This window comes from Heterodontus francisci, chromosome 30 (genome assembly GCF_036365525.1).
Source record: "Heterodontus francisci isolate sHetFra1 chromosome 30, sHetFra1.hap1, whole genome shotgun sequence".
Classification (NCBI taxonomy): domain Eukaryota; kingdom Metazoa; phylum Chordata; class Chondrichthyes; order Heterodontiformes; family Heterodontidae; genus Heterodontus; species Heterodontus francisci.
Genome location: NC_090400.1, coordinates 16454398 through 16474945, shown reverse-complemented (window position 1 = coordinate 16474945; position 20548 = coordinate 16454398). Strand labels below are relative to the sequence as shown.

The window sequence follows — 20548 nt, the reverse complement described above, 5'->3', positions numbered from 1 at the left end:
AGCTGTGGCCTCACTAACGCCCTGTACAGTTGTAACAAGAATTCCCTATTTTTAAACTCTAACCCTCTAGCAATAAAAGCCAGAATTCCATTTGCCTTCCTAATTACTTGCTACACCTGCGTGTTGACTTTTTGTATTTCATGTACAAGAACACCCAGATCCCTGTGTACTGCAGTATTTTGTAGTCTTTCTCCATCTAAATAATAATCTGCTTTTTTATTCTTCCTATCAAAGTGGATGACCTCACACTTTCCCACATTGAACTCCATCTGCCAATTTTTTGCCCACTCACTTAACCTATTTATATCCCTTTGCAGATTCTTTGTGTCCTCATCACAACAGGCCTTCCCACCTATTTTTGTATCATCAGCAAATTTGCATACATTACACTCTGTCCCTTCCTCTAAGTTATTAATATAGATAGTAAATAGCTGAGGCCCTAAGACTGATCCTTGTGCCACCCCACTAGTTACAGCTTCCAACCTGAAAAAGACCCATTAATCCCGACTCTCTGCCTTCTGTGTGTTAGCCAATCCTCAATCCAAGCCAACACATTACCCCCAATAACCTGAGCTCTTATTTTGTGCAATAACCTTTTATGTGGCACCTTATCAAACGCCTTCAGAAAATCCAAATATACAACATCTACCAGTTCCCCTTTATCCACTCTGCTTGTTATATCCTCAAAGAACTCTAACAAATTTGTCAAACATGATTTCACTTTCATAAAACCATGTTGACTCTGTTTGATTGCATTATGTTTTTCTAAATACACTGCTATTTCTTCCTTCACAATGGACTCAAGCATTTTCTCAATGACAGACGTTAAGCTAACTGGTCTATAGTTTCCTGCTTTCTGTCTCCCTCCTTTCTTGAATAGGGTTTTTCCAATCCGCTGGTACCGTACTGGAATCCAGTGAGTTTTGGTATATTATGACCAATGCCTCCCCTATCTCTGCAGCCACTTCTTTTAAAACCCTTGGATGTAGGCCATCAGGTCCTGGTGACTTGTCTGCCTTTAGTCCCATCAGTTTGTCCAACACCTTTTCCCTCATGATAGAGACTGTTACAAGTTCCTCCCTCCCATTTACACCTTGTTCATCTATTATTGTTGGGATGTTCATATATATAACATATAGGAATGCCAGCTTCCCATCATTCAGTCACCACAGGCACATTATATATAGATTAGTGTGAACCAGTCAGTATTGGTACCTCAGTGTTTCTGCTTTATGGTCGCACAGTGGCTGGTGATCTGGAACACTTACAATTGAGAAGTGGGTCATGGGCGTGTGCCAGTCAGTCCCACATGTTAGCTTCATAATCCTGCTAATCCTGTTTGTTGGTAGCAGCCTCTTCACAGCAGCCAATGAATGACTTCCATCCACAGGCCCGACCCAGGAAGCTAAAGCCTATTTCCAAGTGGTTGGCTCAAGAATGACCATAGCATGGGCCTGGGAAGAAGTTGTCCAATCATTCCTTTGGGTGAAGGACGCCATGTGACACAGGAAGATCTAACAGGTGCTAATCCATCATATTTCCTGCTTCATCAGATACTCACGTTAATGAATCCCTGGCTGCAAGCAGCTGCCTGTAAATCAGATGGGATTCTAGATCGGGATTAAGTGGGTCGTTCCACTCCTGGAGTGTCACACCAAAATGGGTTTTGTCACATCCTGCAGCTGTCAAACAATAAATATATGAACAAAGTCACCTCCTGCTCAGCAACCTCTCTGTCTCAGAGTCATTCCACTTAAAGAAATTCTTTTAAATGATGGTTAGATTTTCCTGCTCTACAATATCATTATATTTCTGATGATATTGGAAGGCTCTGTGGTGGGTAATATCACAGTTACTGGTCGACGTTAAGGCCAAGGAGGTGATGCAGCATGTGATACTGGCTAGTGCTGTGAGTAGTTTATAGCTAAGATAATTCCATTAACAGAGGGAATGTAATGATAAGGCTGCTGCTGTGGAGTGGAATATTTAATCACTTTTTACAATAAGTGTGTGGAAAATGGAGTGAGTTAGTCAGTGAGCAGCTGAGAGAATGAGGCAGGGAGATAGAGCGAGTGAGTGAATGAACGTGTGTGAATGTGCATGTAAATGAGCAACAGCACGTGCGACTGAAGGAGAGAATGAGTGTGTGAATGAATGATAGTATAGGAGGGACTGTGTGAGAGAGGAAGTGAGTAGGAAGCAACTGATTGTGGGATAGAGAGAATGAGCAATTGTGCAAGGAAGAGAACGACACTTTGGACATTTTTTCCTTTTTACCTCCCTCCACCCAATGTAACCTCGGGACTTCTGCAGTATGGTCACACAGTGACCGGTGATCCAGCATGTTTACCATCGAGCAGTGAGACAAGGGCATGTGCTAGTAAGACTTGCATGCCAGCTTCCCACTCCTGCCAGTTGTTGTCGGATAGAGGGTCAGCACTTCTTCACAGGTGGAGAGAGAACATTAGCCAGTGAGTCACCGCCAAGCACAGGCCCAGCGGGGGCACCAACTGCTCATTCCTATTTCCTTCTCTCCAAGGCGCCACTCCTGCCTCTCTCCCCCACTCTTACTTCTCCTATATCTCACTCCTGCTTCACTCACTCCCAGTGTTTCTGATATCCCACTCCTGTCTCAGTCTCTCCCAATTCCCTATCTCACTCCTGTCTCTCTCTCCCAATGTTTCTGATATCCTACTCCTGTCTCTCTCTCCCAGTATTCCCTATCTCACTCCTGTCTCTCTCTCCCAGTGTTTCTGATATCTCTCTCCTGTCTCACTCTCTCCCAGTATTCCCTATCTCACTCCTGTCTCACTCTCCCAGTGTTTCTGATATCTCTCTCCTGTTTCACTCTCTCCCAATATTCCCGATCTCACTCCTGTCTCTCTCTCTCCCAGTGTTTCTGATATCTCTCTCCTGTCTCACTCTCTCCCAGTATTCCCTATCTCACTCCTGTCTCACTTTCCCACTGTTTCTGATATCTCTCTCCTGTCTCACTCTCTCCCAGTATTCCCGATCTCACTCCCGTCTCTCTCTCTCAGTGTTTCTGATATCGCTCTCCTGTCTCACTCTCTCCCAATATTCCCTATCTCACTCTCCCACTGTTTCTGATATCTCTCTCCTGTCTCACTCTCTCCCAGTATTCCCTATCTCACTCTCTCCCAGTATTGCCTATCTCACTCCTGTCTCTCTCTCCCAATGTTTCTGATATCCTACTCCTGTCTCTCTCTCCCAGTATTCCCTATCTCACTCCTGTCTCTCTCTCTCCCAGTGTTTCTGATATCTCTCTCCTGTCTCACTCTCTCCCAGTATTCCCTATCTCACTCCTGTCTCACTCTCCCAGTGTTTCTGATATCTCTCTCCTGTCTCACTCTCTCCCAATATTCCCTATCTCACTCTCCCACTGTTTCTGATATCTCTCTCCTGTCTCACTCTCTCCCAATATTCCCTATCTCACTCTCCCACTGTTTCTGATATCTCTCTCCTGTCTCACTCTCTCCCAGTATTCCCTATCTCACTCCTGTCTCACTCTCTCCCAGTATTCCCTATCTCACTCCTGTCTCTCTCTCCCAATGTTTCTGATATCCTACTCCTGTCTCTCTCTCCCAGTATTCCCTATCTCACTCCTGTCTCTCTCTCTCCCAGTGTTTCTGATATCTCTCTCCTGTCTCACTCTCTCCCAGTATTCCCTATCTCACTCCTGTCTCACTCTCCCAGTGTTTCCTATCCAATATCTCTCTTCTACCAGTCTCTCCAGTTGTTTTTTCCTCCTACCTTGCTCTTTCCTAGTCTCAGTCGCAACAGCAACAGCAACAAGTACAACTGAAAATGGACAAGACATCAAGTGGATCAGCACACCTGACAGAGCACTGCATCTGTCGGTAAACTAACAAAATACATGTATAATTTAGAAACAAATCTACGGAGTTCTTGTCTGACAATTTTTATACATCACTAAAAGGCCGGCAATAGAAGTGATGTATGTGAACAGTTCACAGCCTGCATGTTACTTGGAGACCACATACACTCGTTAAATCACAAAATCATTTATGTCATTTATACTCATGTCAAATGGGCGTCTCACTCAGGAAGCTATCATTACAAACTTTTCACTGGATGCAAATAACTGCAGTACCTGCTTTCTCCTTTTGGTGGCAGCAACTCCACTTCTCCGCTTTAAACACTCCAGGATGGTAGGAGTTCAGCATTTGCTCATTGCTAACACAGTATTTCCTCAATGACGACAGCCACTGATTTAGTTCATTCACATTCTAAGAATGAAATAAAATAATCTGTCAAAATCTATTTTAATTTTCAAGGGAAGGTGAAGAGGATAAGTAGATGCAATGAAGCCCAGCTGTTATTGTTTGTATCACATAAGCTACTTATCGCAAAGGTCGATATTAAACCCACCAATTATTACACTCATAATCTCCAATAAGGGTTCCACAATAACAATTACCATATTCCTTTACATCATCCACTTATCACAGAGCTGCCAATGATGAGTAAAGACCAGCAATTAGATAGATTACTTTCAGAAAATAAGATTTTTGGGGTAGTATATGAGGAATTTGTGACAGGACATGTGGTAAGTATTCAGGAAGAACAGGTAAGCTCTCCAGCAGTGGAGTTTTGTCTGGGTCTGTTGTAGAATAATCGATTAGTCGACAACTCCAGCATTGCAGTATCATCTGAATAGCAGCATGGTAGGTGAGCTAGATGGACATGGAGGCTTTTCTCGTCTCGAAATTCCTATGTTCTGAGGAGTGGAATTTACGATTGATGACTGAGACAGAGACAGGTCCCACACAGAATGAGACATTAAAACAGGTTACAATTTAAAACCAAAGTTAGTGATTTTCACTCTGAATGAGTGAGAATTGGCTGCTCGAAATGATAGTACGCGGCCTTAGCTCACAATTAGAATAAGGGGAAGAATGACATCATCAATTGGGGGAAGGGGAAGAATCATAGACTCATAGAAAGGTTAAGGCACAGAAAGAGGCCAATTGGCCCATCATGTCTCTGCCGGCCGAAAAATGATCCCCCTATTCTAATCCCATCTTCCAGCATTTGGTCTGTCGCCCCGCAGCTTTCGGCACTTGAGGTGCATATCCAGACTCCTTTTGAATGAGTTGAGGGTCTCTGCCTCAACTACCCTTTCAGGCAGTGAATTCTATTTACCACTTTTCTGCCCATCTGATCAGACCATCAATATCTTCCTGCAGCCTACAGCTATCCACCTCGCTATCTATCTTTGTGTCATCCGCAAACGCCTTGATCATGCCCCCTACATCTACATCCAAATCTTTAATATATACTACAAAAAGCAGGGGACCCAGTACTGAGCCCTGTGGAATGCCACTGGAAACAGCCCTCCAGTCACTAAAACAGCCATCCACAATTACCCTTTGTTTCCTGCCACTGAGCTAGTTTTGTACCCACCTTGCTGCACTTCCATGGATCCCATGGGATTTTATTTTTTAACCAGTCTGCCATGTGGGACCTTTTCAAAAGCCTTGCTAAAATCCATGTAGACCACATCAACTGCACTACCCTCATCTATCTTCCTTGTTACCGCTTGAAAGAATTCGATCAAGTTGGTCAAACAAGATCGTCCTTTAACAAATCCATGCTGACTATCCTTGATTAATCTGTGCTTTTCTAAGTGACAGTTTATCCTGTCTCTCAGAATAGATTCCAATAATTTGCCCAATACTGAGGTTAGACTGACTGGCCTGTAATTATTCAGTTTAACCTTCGCTCTCTTTTTAAACAGAGATACAACTTTAGCAATACTCCAGTCCTCCGGCACCACACCTGTATCCAGTGAGGACTGGAAAATGATGGTCAGACCTTCTGCTATTTCCTCTCTTACTTCTTTTAACAACCTAGGATACATTTCATCTGGCCCTGGTGATTTATCAACTTTCAAGGATGCTAATCCCATTAATACTTCCTCTCTCCCTATGTTTATCACATGCAATACTTCATACTCTTCCTCCTTAACTATCTGCATCATCCCCCTCTTTTGTGAAGACAGATGCAAAGTATTCATTAAGAACAATACCAATATCTTTCGTTTCTACACATAGGTTACCTTTTTGGTCTTTTATGGGCCCTACTCTCTCCTTAGTTATCCTCTTAACGTATTGATAAAACATCTTTGCTTGCCAATATTCTTTCATGCCCTCTCTTTGCTTTCCTAATTTCCTTTTTGATTTCACCCCTTCATTTTCTATACTACTCTCAGCTTTCTGTATTATTGAGTTCTCGGTGTCAGACATAAGCTTTCCTTTTCTGCCTTATCTTACCCTGTAGGCTCCTTGACATCCATGGGGCTCAAGATTTGGCCACCTCACCCTTTTTCTTCGTGGGAACATGTTTACCCTGAACCCCTTAAATCTCCCCTTTGAATTCCTCCCACTGTTCTGACAGTGACATTGAGTGCCATTTAACTGAATTAGAGGGGGAAAGGAATACTTGCTGACCGGACAAGTTGAATTAATGGAATGAGGTAGGAATGTAGTGTGAACGTGTAGTATTGGAGGAGGGGAGCATGTCTTTGGATGAGATACAGGGCTGGAATATTTACAGCAGCGGACAAAACCAATGCCAGCCCACGCAGACCACACATCGCTTAAAATTAACCAGAAAGCTCAACTTTTAATTGCAAAAATTCAAAATTTTCAAGGGAAGCTTGTCCCCACATCCCCCTAGAAACATAATGTATTTTCAGCATTTAATTTTCCCCTTCTGGCTCTCATGCCTTTATAGGTCTGATTTTAACTGGGAGCAGGAATTAGGTGAGTGGGCGATGAAGTGGGTGCTAAATCCCTCTGACATTGGTAGCATGAGGCCTGGGTAATTTGACAAGATGAGATGCTTTAGTGATGTTGGTTGAGGGATAGATATTGGCCAGGACACCAGAGAGAACTCCCCTGCTCTTCTACGAAATAATGCCATAAGGACTTTTATGTCTACCAGAGAGGGCAGACAGGGCCTCAGTTTAGCATTTCATCTGCCAGGGGAAGGGTTGGGAGAGTACTGCGATCAAGTAGTGGGGAGTCTGGCACAGGGCAGGCCCAAACATTTTCTTATGGGGCCTGGAGGAGAACTCCTGCTCCACCTTGTTTCACAAGGAAATTAAAAAATGATTACAAAAACGTATCTCTTTAAGCCACTTTTGGCCCGACTCTTCTTCCCATCAGCTTCCCCACAAGGGCTTCCCCACTCAGGCATCCAGTTAAAATCGCAGTCGGGCCCCAATCAGCCCAACTTGATTTACATATTGATAGAAGGGCCCAGGCAGTTCCCAGCAGTGTCCTTCTGTCCTGCTCAGAAGAGCAGGTTAAAACTCCTGCCACATCCAGTCGTGAGGAGGAGGCTCCACAAATATCCCCATCCTCAATGATGGGGGTGCCCAGCACATCAGTGCGAAAGATAAGGCTGAAGCATTTGCAACAATCTTCAGCCAGAAGTGCCGAGTTGATGATCCATCTCGGCCTCCTCCTGAGGTCCCCAGCACCACAGATGCCAGACTTCAGCCAATCTGAGATTCATTCCACATTAAGAAGCGGCTGAAGGCACTGGATACTGCAAAGGCTATGGGCTCTGACAACATTCTAGCAATAGTACTGAAGACCTGTGCTCCAGAACTTGCCGCGCCCCTAGCCAAGGTGTTCCAGTACAGCTACAACACTGGAATCTACCTGGCAATGTGGAAAATTGCCCAGGTATGTCCTGTACACAAAAAGCAGGACAAATCCACCTGGTCAATTACCGCCCCATCAGTCTACTCTATCAAGCAGCACTTGCTCAGCAATAACCTGCTCAGTGATGCTCTGTTTGGGTTCCGCTAGGGCCATTCAGCTCTTGACCTCATTACAGCCTTGGCCCAAACATGGACATCAAGGCAGCATTTGACTGAGTATGGCATCAAGGAGCCCTAGCAAAACTGGAGTCAATGGGAATCAGGGGAGAACTCTGCGCCGGTTGGTGTCATACCTAGCACAAAGGAAGATGGTTGTGGTTGTTGGAGGTGAATCATCTGAGCTCCAGGACATCACTGCAGGAGTTCCTCAGGGTAGTGTCCTAGGCCCAACCATTTTCAGCTGCTTCATCAATGACCTTCCCTCCATCATAAGGTCAGAAGTGGGGATGGTCGCTGATAATTGCAGAATGCTCAGCGACTCCTCAGATAATGAAGCAGCCCGTGTCCAGCTGCAGCAAGACCAGGACAACATCCAGGCTTGGGCTGATAAGTGGCAAGTAACATTTGCACCATACAAGTGCCAGGCAATGACCAGCTCAAACAAGAGAGAATCCAACTATCTCCCCTTGACTTTCAATAGCATTACCATCGCTGAATCCCCCACTATCAACATCCTGGGGGTTACCATTGACCAGTCGCTGAACTGGACCAGTCACATAAATGCTGTGGCTACAAGAGCAGGTCAGGGGCTAGGAATCCTGACTTTCCAGTGCCTGTCCACCATCTACAAAGCACAAGTCAGGAGTGTGATGAAATACTCTCCACTTGCCTGGATGGGTGCAGCTCCAGCAACACTCAAGAAGCTCGACAACATCCAGGACAAAGCAGCCCGCTTGACTGGCACCCCATCCACCACCTTCAACATTCACTCCCTCCACCACCAACGCACAGTGGCAGCAGTGTGTACCATCTACAAGATGCACTGCAGCAACTCACCAAGGCTCCTTCGACAGTACCTTCCAAACCCGTGACCTCTACCACCTAGAAGGACAAGGGCAGCAGATGCATGGGACCACCACCAGCTGCAAATTCCCCTCCAAGCCACACACCATCCTGACTTGGAACAACATCACCGTTCCTTCAATGTCATTGGGTCAAAACCTGGAACTGCCTTCCTAACAGCACTGTGGGTGTAGCTACACCCCAAGGACTGCAGCGGTTCAAGAAGGCAGCTCACCACCACCTTCTCAAGGGCAATTAAGGATGGGCAATAAATGCTGGCATAGCCAGCGACGCCCATATCCCATGAATTAATAAAAAAAAACTGAAGAGTATGGAAAGGGAGCAGGAAACTGTCAGGTTATTTCCATCTAATACGAGTGAAGGAATGCAGTGTATATCTTATTCCTTAAGTCATAAAGTCTATGTTATACTTGTTTTCATGTGTCAGGACTGGTCTTGTCGTGCCAGCTCTCTGGGATGAGACTGCCTTTCTGCAACTGTTGGTCAGTTTTTGCTAGTCACAATAAAGACAAATACAGAGATAAAGATGGAACAGTTCTGAGGAACACACCTCACCTTTCAACTGGGCACTCTACAGCCTTTTGGACTCAACATTGAGTCCAATAGTTTTAGATCATAACCTCTGCCCCCATTTTTTTTTGTTTTTCTTTGCTGTTTGTTTCTGTCTTATTTCCTTTGCTTTTCATGATTCTTCCATTCACACCTCCTCTAGACACACCTTTTGTTTCTTTACTTGTCCCATTACCACTCCCTTTGGTCATGTACCATGAGCCCACCTGTCATTTAATCTGCTCTGCCCTCCACCCTATCACGGACCTCTCCTCATGTTATTCTTCCCCTTTCATTTGCTCAAAACCTATTACATTTCCAACTTTTCCCAATCCTGATGAAAGGTCACAGACCTGAAACGTTAACTCTGTTTCTCTCTCCACAGATGCTGCCTGACCTGCTGAGTATTTCCAGTATTTATTTCTGAGTGTTTGACATTCTGTGTAGGCTTTCCTTGAAGGGAACGTAGGACTTCATCCCAACATTGGCAGCCATGCCTTCAGCTTTCTAGGCCAGTAGCTCTGATATTCCCTCCCTAAACCTCAGTCTCTCTCCTTAAAACCTGCCTCCTTGTCCAAACTTCTGGTCCTCTGTTATAATACCTCCTTCTTTGACGCGGTGCCAAATTTTTTTGTCTGATTACACTCCTGTGACCTTTACTACTTAAAGGTGCTATATAAATGCAAGTTGTTGTTTCCATATGTGAGCTGTCCTATGAAATGGCTGACAGTGTGACAGCAAATATTTTAAAAATCGGATTCGATTGCAGTTATGACTTTTGTGCTGCTGGGCCAAGTAAATATTACATATCATTAGAAAACAGATTTTACATGACCAGATGGGAGTTTCACATGCAGGAAGTGTTCCTTAAAGGAACAGGCCACATTTCACATGCAGAAATGTTCCTTAAAGGGACAGGCCATGTTTCACATGTAGGAAGCATTCCTTAAAGGTACAGGCCATGTTTCACATGCAGGAAGTGTTCCTCAAAGGGACAGGCCATGTTTCACGTGCAAGAAGTGGTCCTTAAAGGGATAGATGGAGTTCCACATACCTTGCACTGTAAGTACATTATCTCAAATTGTCCTCTGCCATCAGTTGAAATAATCTGCATGACGTATGGGCTGCCAAAACACTTCTCGTCGACTTTCTCTATTGCTCTGATCTTAGACAGTGGAATGCATGCACTTTGCTGTAAAATGGATCAAACAGTGCAGTCAGAACCAGTCACCTTGTTTGAGCTGAGGTGGAGGTTTGCTGCATCTAATTGGGAAAAGCCCTTCAATAGAGAATCTGCGCTGGGTCAGCTAGACTGGGGAGAGGGGCATCAAATAGAGAGCCGGTCATAGAACTTGCTGCCAGTCAGAATTCATTTGCTCTTGGCCTTTTTTAAAATATTAATTCTCGTGATGTGGGTGTCACTATCTAGGACAGCATTTATTGCCCATCCCTAATTCCCTTGAGAAGGTGGTGGTGAGCTGCCTTCCTGAACCACTGCAGTCCATGTGCTGTAGGTACACCCACAGTGCTGTCAGGAAGGGAGTTCCAGGATCTTAACCCAGTGACAGTGAAGGAACGGTGATATAATTCCAAGTCAGGATGGCGTGTGACATGGAGGGGAACTTGCAGGTGTATCTGCTGCCCTTGTCCATCTAGGTGATTAGAGGTCATGGGTTTAGGAGACTGTTTTGGACAGTCTCAGGATATGCCTTTATCTCAAGCGAGGAACTGTGCTGAGGGGTATGTTAGGAAGAGGACATCATTTTAGGGTTTTCTATAATGCGGAAGTCAATAATGTTGGATGTTCATTGGGGTATTTGGAGAATGTTACAGTGATATAGGGTGAATATGATAAAGAGGGTGATATAGAGAGAGTGTTATAGAGAAGATGTGGCCTTATTCATGGAGGTGAATATTGTTGTAAGCGGTTTATTATTGAAATTTTATGTAGCCTGGTATAATGAAGAATTTTACAGTGAGGGTTATGTTATAGATGGTGAGTCCTAAAGTCAGATAGTGACTCCTGGGTTAACTTTAATACAATATTAAAATCACGTACCTTTGCATCAGACATTTTGGAATGACACAGTGCCTCAGAATTTAAGCAAAAATAATGCTTTTTGAAGTGAGACGATGTTAGAATTCCCCTCTCCTTGGCTCTGTGCATTAATAAATATCCTTCTTTAATGGTGGATGTTGTTTGCAGTGTCACTCGTTTCTGGGATTCCAGCTCTGAAAAGAAACAGGCACCAAAAAGGATGACTAGTGGATTTTCAATCTCTATCTGTGATGATGCATGTGTTCTCACTTCATTCCCTCTTTCCACTCTTTTCCCTGTGCACTGTGGACCCTCCCAAACTGAGAGGACAGACGGATGACCTGCACCCAGCCTCTGCCAGTGCTGTTGGCGAACCCTCCACCAGGGGGCAGGCAAGACCACTTCTCCGACTGGCTTCCCACCCCTAGCAAAAGCACTATGACCCCGAACACCTGCATCGAAATCTGGTGTCATGGCACCAAATTGGTGGCAGACTGGAGCTTGTGCAGGCAAAAACTGGAGTCAAACCTTGTTCCCCCCTTTCCCCTGCCCTGTACACGGGAGTTTCCACCAGCACCTCAGCCCGGCAGGAGTGGGGTCCACACATCTTTGCAAATAACTTTGCCAAAAATCGTCCTCAGACATCAGCTGCCTGGTGCCACTGCTAATATTGCTCTGCCAGCTTCACACTCATTGCCCCCGACCCCAGGAATTCAGCAAGAGCAGGGTCACAATCGGCCTCAGGTACTCTGTGGATTGGAATTTGTGGTCTTGCAGCATCTACTTGTGTGATGGCTGTAGTCCCTGTAGCGAGTGATCACCAGTCTGTCAGCACTTCCTCACAAGGCTGCTTCTCTCAGCTGAAGCACGTCACTAAGCTTTCACAATGTTCTGTTGGGCTAGGGTCAATCTATGCAAAGGGGTCAAGCGGTTAAAGGAGCACGTAACCGATCCCTAATTCCTAATGCGATAGGTTCGATTGCTGCCCTGTGCTCATTTAGCTGATCACAGCCATGGTGCCAGTATTGACACTGTAATTGGCCTCAGCTGCCTTGAGATAAGGGAGGGCAAACCCACCTGGGGTCTTTCTTATTGCTCACTATCCAGAGAGCTTCACTGGAAATATGCTCGTGTCAGTCTGTGATGCTTCCCATGCTTGAATAGCCAGGCGATGATCACTGTCTAGACTCAGGCATCAAGAATCGCCACTCAAAAAGTTACCAGAGAGGGACCAGTGCCTGTGGAGTTGTGGCACTAGGAGTCAATGCCTTCAGGAGAAATTAGTAGATTAAAGAGGGAGAAAGTGTCAGTGAACCCAAACAGACCCAGTTCCCCGTCTCACTGGGACTATGCAACTTTTCAGCTCACTATCGCATTCAAATTACAATAACAACAACTTGCATTTACATAACGCCTCAATGTGGTAAAATTTGCTAAGGCCCCCCTCAAAAACAAAATTTGACAATGAGCCACATAAGACGATCTTAGAACGGATGACCAAAAGCTTGGTCAAAGAAGTAGGTTTAAAGGAGGTATCATAATGGAGGAGAGAGAAATAGAGAGGCAGAGTGGTTTAGGGAGAGAATTCCAGAGCTCGGGGCCTAGGCAGCTGAAGGCATGGCTACCAATGGATAGATGAAAATCGGAGATGCTCAAGAGACCAGAATTGGAGAAGCACAGCTATGTTGAAGGGTTGTGAGGCTGAAGAATCTTACAGAGATGGAGAGGGGCAAGGCCATGGAAGAATTTGAAAACAAGAATGAGAATTTTAAAGTCGAGGCATCTGGAGCCAACGTAGGTCATGGATAATGGATGAACAGGACTTAATGCGATTTCAAACATGGGCAGCAGAGTTTTGGATGAGCTGAAGTTAATGGAGGATGCAAGGTGGGATTCCACTGGGCCAGCAGTAGAATAGTTGAGTCTAGTGGTAACAAAGGCACGGTTGAAAGTTTCAGCAGCAGATGAGCTGAGACAGGGGCAGTGACAAGGCGATGTTACGGAGGTGGACATAGGCAGTCTTGGTGGTAGCTCATCTCGGTGTCAAATGGGACTCCATGGTTGGGAAGAATCTGGTTCAGCCGCAGACAGTAGCCATGGAGAGAGACATAGCTGATGACTAGACAGCGGAGTTTGTGCTGAGGACCAAGGAAAATGGTTACCGTCTTCTCAATACTTCATTGGAGGAAATTTCTGCTCATCCAATACTGGATGCCAGATAATCAGCAAGAGAAATCAGAACTGCAAAATTGCAGAACTATGATACTTGAAACTTAGTTCAAAATTGTAAATAATTTAATTCTGCTTGTCCGATCACCCCTCTTACCCATTTTGTCTCTATCCCAATTGATTCATTTTTAAAAACTATAATTTAAATCCTGCTTGACCTCATCTACTGCAAGGATTCAGCCACGACTGCCAGGGTTCCAACTAAATCACTGCACAGCACCATGTATAAATATAATGTATGGCATGTTATTCTTCATCTGCATCAAAGACTGTGAAATGTTAACCAAGATTAATTAGCCATCGGCTGGTTAGATCCCACAACCTGCTTGAACACAAGATCACACAAGGGCCTATTTGATATCCTTCATGCCCCTCAGCACAGTGCAGTTGAGGTTGTTAACAGAGTATGGGTTCAATTTTTATTGTTTTATTTGGCACTCACTACACAGAACATCGCCAAGCAGGAGGATATATTGGGAAACTGATATGCACACTTTTCCTCTTACAGCAAATTACTTTTTAATCTTAAGAAGCAATTTTTAGTGTGGGATGTTCCCCCTGCCAAGGTGCAGTTAAATGATGGGGGGGGAGGGACAGTATGATGCACACTGTTGCCATGGTAGGTTGCTAAGATTCTGAGCAACCCTATCAATCATGCTAGTACACTGTGACTGTTTAAGTTGTGGTCGGTTATAATTCTTCCTTTTGAATGGAAAATTAATCAGATGCCATTTTTAGTTGAATAGGCAGAAAAATTGAAAGAATGGGCCCATATCAAAACATCCCACATTATCTAATGAATCTATAAATACCGGAATGAAGACAATAGGTAGTTGACTAGTCAACACCAGTACCTGAAGATTGATTAATGCACTGCTTCAGGGAAATGCATTTCTATAGAGTTCTGAATATATTCACCTTCATCCTCCTCAATGTCAATTAGCTTGATGATGAAGTCTTTAAAGAGCACAACTCCTTGGAGAATATGGGGCTGCAATGGTGCCATGAAGATTTCCTTCCCCCGGGCTACGTTGGTATCCATGTTGCCAATACTTTGGATTGCCTACAAGACAGAAGTCATACAGTCTGCCCTTTATGACATCGTTGTGAAAGGATGATGTAAAAAGATGCAAAGAACTTACATTTATATAGCGCCTTTCATGGCCTCAGGACATCCCAAAAGCGCTTTACAGCCAATTAAATACTTTTGAAGTGCAGGGCTGGATTTTGTGTAGGACGTGGGGCTCCTGGTGCCGGGCTGAAAAGGCAGGTAAAACCCCGCCTTGGTCTTTTCCTGCCACCACCCCCACCACTCCCTCCGCAACCCACCCCCCCCCCCCCCCCACCCCCCACCAGAGCAATCCTCCGATTTTTAAAAATCAAAGTTTCAAGAGGCTGGATCCCTGTCCCTTTAAAGATGGGGATCCCGCCTCCATGAGCAGCTGGCCAATCAGAGGGTCGGCAGCTTAGCAGTATCGGCAGCGCCACCAGGAGGGGTGGCCACTGCTGGTACTGCAGAGGCCTTGGACCCAAGCCCAGCGATGTAACCCCAGACCAGAGGTAGGTGAGGCAGGGTCGCCGAGGCCAGTCCGGAAGGCTCCGGCGAAGGGGTGCGATTGGGTGATTGTGCAGTCCAGGGGGTGGGGTTCCGGGGGGTGGTGGTTCCCGGTGGGGGTCCTCCATGGGCCAGTGGGGGTCCTCCATGGGCCACAAATTGCCCACGGATGGAAACCCCCCAAGCCCGCAGGGAGGGCACCTCTTTTTACAAGGTATCCTCCCCGCATGGCAGAGGCACCCCCCACTAAGATCCCAGCAACGTCGGTAAGAGGCCCTCAATAGGCCACTTAGGGGCCTCTGGGCAGTAAGGCCATCATCGGCCTATCCTGCCCCCGGTAAGATTACTTGGTGATGGGTAAGTGACGGGCCCTCCTCCACCCCGCCACCCATTCCGATTTCTCCATGCACCCCCGCATCCGGCTCAGGGCACACCATAACATCCAGCCCGTTATGTGGAAACAAGGCAGCCAATTTACACACAGCAAGCTCCCACAAACAGCAATGAGGTAGTGACCAGATCATTTGCTTATCGTGATGTTGGTAGAGGGATAAATATTCCCTTTCAACAAAGACACCTTTTTTGTTGGTGCTAGCCCTTTGTCTGTGTTTCCTGATGATCTGGTTCTGATGTTTCTGTTCATTAATGTACAATCTTTTCCTGCTGTTCTCTGCTTACCATGTTGTGCTTTTATGCTCTATACTCTTGGAACAACAGGCACTAATTATGCTCATCTTTGACTGATTCAATTAAAACATCTGACCTTTTAATAGTTCATTACCTTTTGTCTGTTTAATGTGTGCCTGGTCATGTTGCACATCATTTTCAATTTAAACATAAACATTTATTGTAGAATCATCTTCAATCTATAATGAGAGATAAATCTAGTTCAATCTATAAATACCTACCGAGACAGTCAATTTTGACGCTGTAAATGACCTCCAATGATGTGCGTGTTTTTGATGTTATTATTGGATGTCTGATGCATTTATATTGTCTGTCTCACCCTTGTTTGATACAAGGTTTATCTTTGGAGTGTGACGCATGTTCTGATTGCGGGCTGCTTATAGAATCATACAGCACAGAAGGAAGCCATTCAGCCCACTGTGCCTGTGCCAGCTCTTTGAAAGAGCTATCCAATTAGTTCCATCCATCCGCTCTTTCCCCATAACCCTGCACACTTTTCCTTTTTCAGGTAAATATCTAATTCTCTTGGAAGTTACTACTGAATCTGCTTCCACTACCCTTTCAGGCATTGCAGTCCAGATCATAACAGCTCACTGCTTAAATAATACCTCCTCATCTTTCCTCTGCCTCTTTTACCAATTATTTAGATCTGTGTCCTCTGGTTACCAACCCACCCACCACTGGAAACAATTTCTCCTTATTTACGAAACCCCTCAATTTTGAACACACCTATTAAATCTCCCCTTAACCTTCTCCACTTTAATGAGAACAATCCCAGCTTCTCCAGTCACCCCCACATTCCAATTTACCTGCTGCTCCTTCAGGTACGGTACGGTGCACAACTTTTTTTATTCTTTCATGGGATGTGGGTGTCACTGGCAAGGCCAACATTTGTTACCCCTCCTGAATTGCCCTTGATAACTGAGTGGCTTGCTTTGCCATTTCAGAGGGCACGGAAGAGTCAACCACATTACTGTGGGTCTGGAGTCACATGTAGGCCAGACTGGGTAAGGACAGCAGATTTCCTTCCCCTAAAGGGCATTTGTGAATCAGGTGGGATTTTACAACAATCGATGATAGTTTTATGGCACCACTACTGAGACTAGCTTTCAATTCCAGATTTTTATTAATTAATTAAATTTAAATTCCACCAGCTGCCTCAGTGGGTTTTAAACCTATGCCCCCAGGGCATTAACCTGGGCCTCTGGATTACTAGTCTAGTGACATTACTACTATGCCACCGTCTCCCTCATTGGTACAACACAGACCAAGGGTACCAGACCAGAGACAGATAAAACAAAGCCTAATGGTCAAAAATGCCTCTCCTTGTTAAGTGTGTGCTGGTGGCGAGAATACAGGGTTAACTCCAGGGCCTACACAAGACTTTCAGGGGCTGGTCCCCTGCTCCAGGTGGGGAGTGACACTCACTCAGAGCGTCCACCACATTGTTTTTACACACGTCCACCTACATCATCTTGACAGTGCGTATGAAAATGGAAGAAGCGCAGAATTAACTCAGGCAAGGATGCAGTAATAATTTGAATTAAAAAAAAACCAAAAATGGCTAATTCATACTGGACGTTGTCAAGCCATCATGTTGTCAGGACAGTTTACCTTGGCCAGAAGCAGCAACGTCCTGCTGGTCCGTGCATCTGCGTGTTTAGGGCGTAGGTAGAAGAGTTTGGGAGACATGATGGCCGGTGAGAAGAAGCGTAAACACAGAAAGCTGGTGACTGCAACATACTTGATGTTCTGTATGGAAAGCAACAGGATGATTAAAAGGAGCATAACATCTCTGGGTCCACCGTCTTTGAAAGAGCTAACCAATTAGTCCCTCTCCCCTGCTCTTTCTCCATAGCCTTTCCAGCTCTTCCTTTTCAAATATTTATCCAATTCCCTTTTGAAAGTTATTATTGAATCTGCTTCCATCACACTTTCAGGCAGTGCATTCCAGATCATAACTCGTTGCATAAAACAAGGCACTGGGTTTAACCACTGCAAAAATCATTAACACAGCATTTTAAAAAAATACTCACAAATGCTCAAATGCGGAAATAAAACCAGGAAATACTGGAAATACACAGCAGGCCAGTAAACATTTTAAAGAAGAATAAAAAACAAGCATCTCTTTTGAAGGGTGTGCATGCTTCTTCAGAATCAGGCATTTAGTTACACTGGGGAAAGGGACAAAAGAGCACTCAAGCTAATGACAGCCCAAATAACCAGCTAGTGGTTTGGCGATACACTTCCTAAGTATAACCATTTGTGACAGAGAATGATTGAATGAGGGCCTCTTGTGTAGAACTGTTGGTATAATGCTCACGTTTTTGCATGGGATATGCACTAGAATTCTATAGCCAATGGGTGAAAACCCAAGCCCCAAGAATTCGAGGACTCTGGTGTGGGCTGTCAAGAACCTGTTGGATGTATGTGCAAATCTAGTCCAGCAATGAGGAGCCCAGTGAAGACTCGAGACTAGCAGCATTGCCAAGCCTCACTGTCACCTGAGTGATAAATTATTTCCCTAAAGCAGTCTAGATTTCCTTTCCCATGTGAAATTAAACTCAGTAGCACTTTAACATATACATACTCCACCATAAAGATCCAAAAATGCTGTGTACATTTCAATATTTAACCCTGTCTGTCTGCTGACATGTTCTTCTTGCCCTTTCACTCAAAGTGAGGACCTTGACAGATCCAAGAAATCATTTGATCACTGATATTTTAACTAGCTTTACAGAGGTACTTCCAATTTTAAAAAAAATGAAATAGTAAAAAATATGCTACTGACACGTGAAACATTTGGGGAGATATTTGTTATCCAGCCTCTTTCTGCTCTGAAATAAAAACAAGAGGTAGCTGTGGGAGTCGGTGGGCTTATAATGGAAATTAGTAGACAGCCTATCCCCAGAGATGGAGACACAGAAGTCGTGGAAGGGAAGGGAAGTGTTGGAGATGGACCATGTAAAGGTGAGAGAAGGGTGGAAATTAGAAGCAAAGTTGATAAAGTTTTCCAGTTCGGGGCGGGAGCAGGAAACGGCACCGATACAGTCATACGCAGCAGGTCTGGCAATATCTGCGGAGAGAGAAGCAGAGTTAACGTTTCAGGTCAGTGACCCTTCTTCAGAACTGACAAATATTAGAAATGTGAAAGGTTTTAAGCAAGTAAATCGGGGGTGGGGCAAGAGATAACAAAGGAGAAGGTGTAGATAGGACAAGGTCACAGAATAGCTAACCAGAAGGTCATGGAGCAAAGGCAAACAATTTGTTAATGTGTGTTGAAAGACAAAGCATTAGTACAGATAGGATGCTAACAGACTGAAAACTGAACATCTGCAAGTACAAACATGAAACAAAACAGTGGATAGGCAAACTGAACAAACTAAAATTAAATAAGATAAAATAAACACAAAAAAAATATAAAAAAAGAAAAAAGAAAAATAAATAAAAATAAAAGTAAAATGGGGGGCCCCATCATGCTCTGAAATGATTGAACTCAATGTTCAGTCCGGCAGGCTGTGGTGTGCCTAATCGGTAAATGAGATGCTGTTCCTCGAGCTTGCGTTGATGTTCACTGGAACACTGCAACAATCCCAAGACAGAGATGTGAGCATGAGAGCAGGGGGGAGTGTTGAAATGGCAAGCAACCGGAAGCTCAGGGTCCTGCTTTCAGACTGAGCAAAGGTGTTCCGCAAAGTGGTCACCCAGTCTGCATTTGGTCTCCCCAATGTAGAGGAGACCACATTGTGAGCAGCGAATACAGTACACTACATTGAAAGAAGTACAAGTAAATCACTGCTTCACCTGAAAAGTGTGTTTAGGGCCTAGAATAGTGAGGAGAGAGGAGGTAAATGGGCAGGCATTACACCTCCCGCGATTGCAGGGGAAGGTGCCGTGGAAAGGGGACGAGGTGGTGGGGGTAATGGAAAAGTGGACCAGGGTGTCGCGGAGGGAACGATCCCTTCAGAACTTTGACAGAGGAAGGGAGGGGAAGATGCGACTGGTAATGGTATCATGCTGGAGGTGGCGGAAATGGCGGAGGATGATCCTTTGGATATGGAGGCTGAAGGGGTGGAAAGTGAGGACAAGGGGAACCCTGTCGCGGTTCTGGGAGGGAGGGGAAGGGGTGAGGGTAGAGGTGCGGGAAATGGGCCGGACACGGTTGACGGCCCTGTCAACCACAGTGGGGGGGGGGAATCCTCGGTTGAGTTAAAAGGAAGTCATATCAGAAGCGCTGTCATGGAAGATTGCATCATCAGAGCAGATGCGTCGGATACGGAGAAACTGGGAGAATAGAATGGAGTCCTTACAGGAGGCAGGGTGTGAAGAAGTGTAGTCGAGGTAGCTGTGGGAGTCGGTGGGCTTATAATGGATATTAGTGGACAGCCTATCCCCAGAGATGGAGACAGAGAAGTCGAGGAAGGGAAGGGAAGTTTCGGAGATGGACCATGTAAAGGTGAGAGAAGGGTGGAAATTAGAAGCAAAGTTGATAAAGTTTTCCAGTTCGGCGCGGGAGCAGGAAACGGCACCGATACAGTCATCAATGTACCGGAAAAAGAATTGGGGGAGGGGGCCTGAGTAGGTCTGGAACAAGGAATGTTCGACATATCCCACATAAAGACAGGTATAACTAGGACCCATGCGGGTACCCATAGCAACACCTTTTACTTGAAGGAAGTGAGTGGAGTTGAAGGATAAGTTGTTCAATGTTAGAACAAGTTCAGCCAGGCGGAGGAGGGTGGTGGTGGATGGG

General features: G+C 45.1%; 1 protein-coding gene across 2 annotated transcripts in view; it reads right to left on the bottom strand.

Annotated features, from left to right (window-relative positions):
* The window catches only part of rasa4 (RAS p21 protein activator 4), a 251575-nt gene that overhangs the window by 14196 nt on the left and 216831 nt on the right, over positions 1-20548 (bottom strand). The window contains exons 14-19 of one of the 2 annotated variants that reach the window (XM_068010142.1): positions 17410-17547; positions 14472-14616; positions 11346-11518; positions 10341-10478; positions 4133-4268; positions 1562-1682 (exon numbers count right to left, since the gene is read on the bottom strand). In XM_068010142.1, coding sequence (XP_067866243.1) covers positions 1562-1682; positions 4133-4268; positions 10341-10478; positions 11346-11518; positions 14472-14616; positions 17410-17547 — 851 coding nt within the window. The remainder of the gene's footprint in view (positions 1-1561; positions 1683-4132; positions 4269-10340; positions 10479-11345; positions 11519-14471; positions 14617-17409; positions 17548-20548) is intronic. The other variant, XM_068010143.1, reaches the window with a different exon arrangement.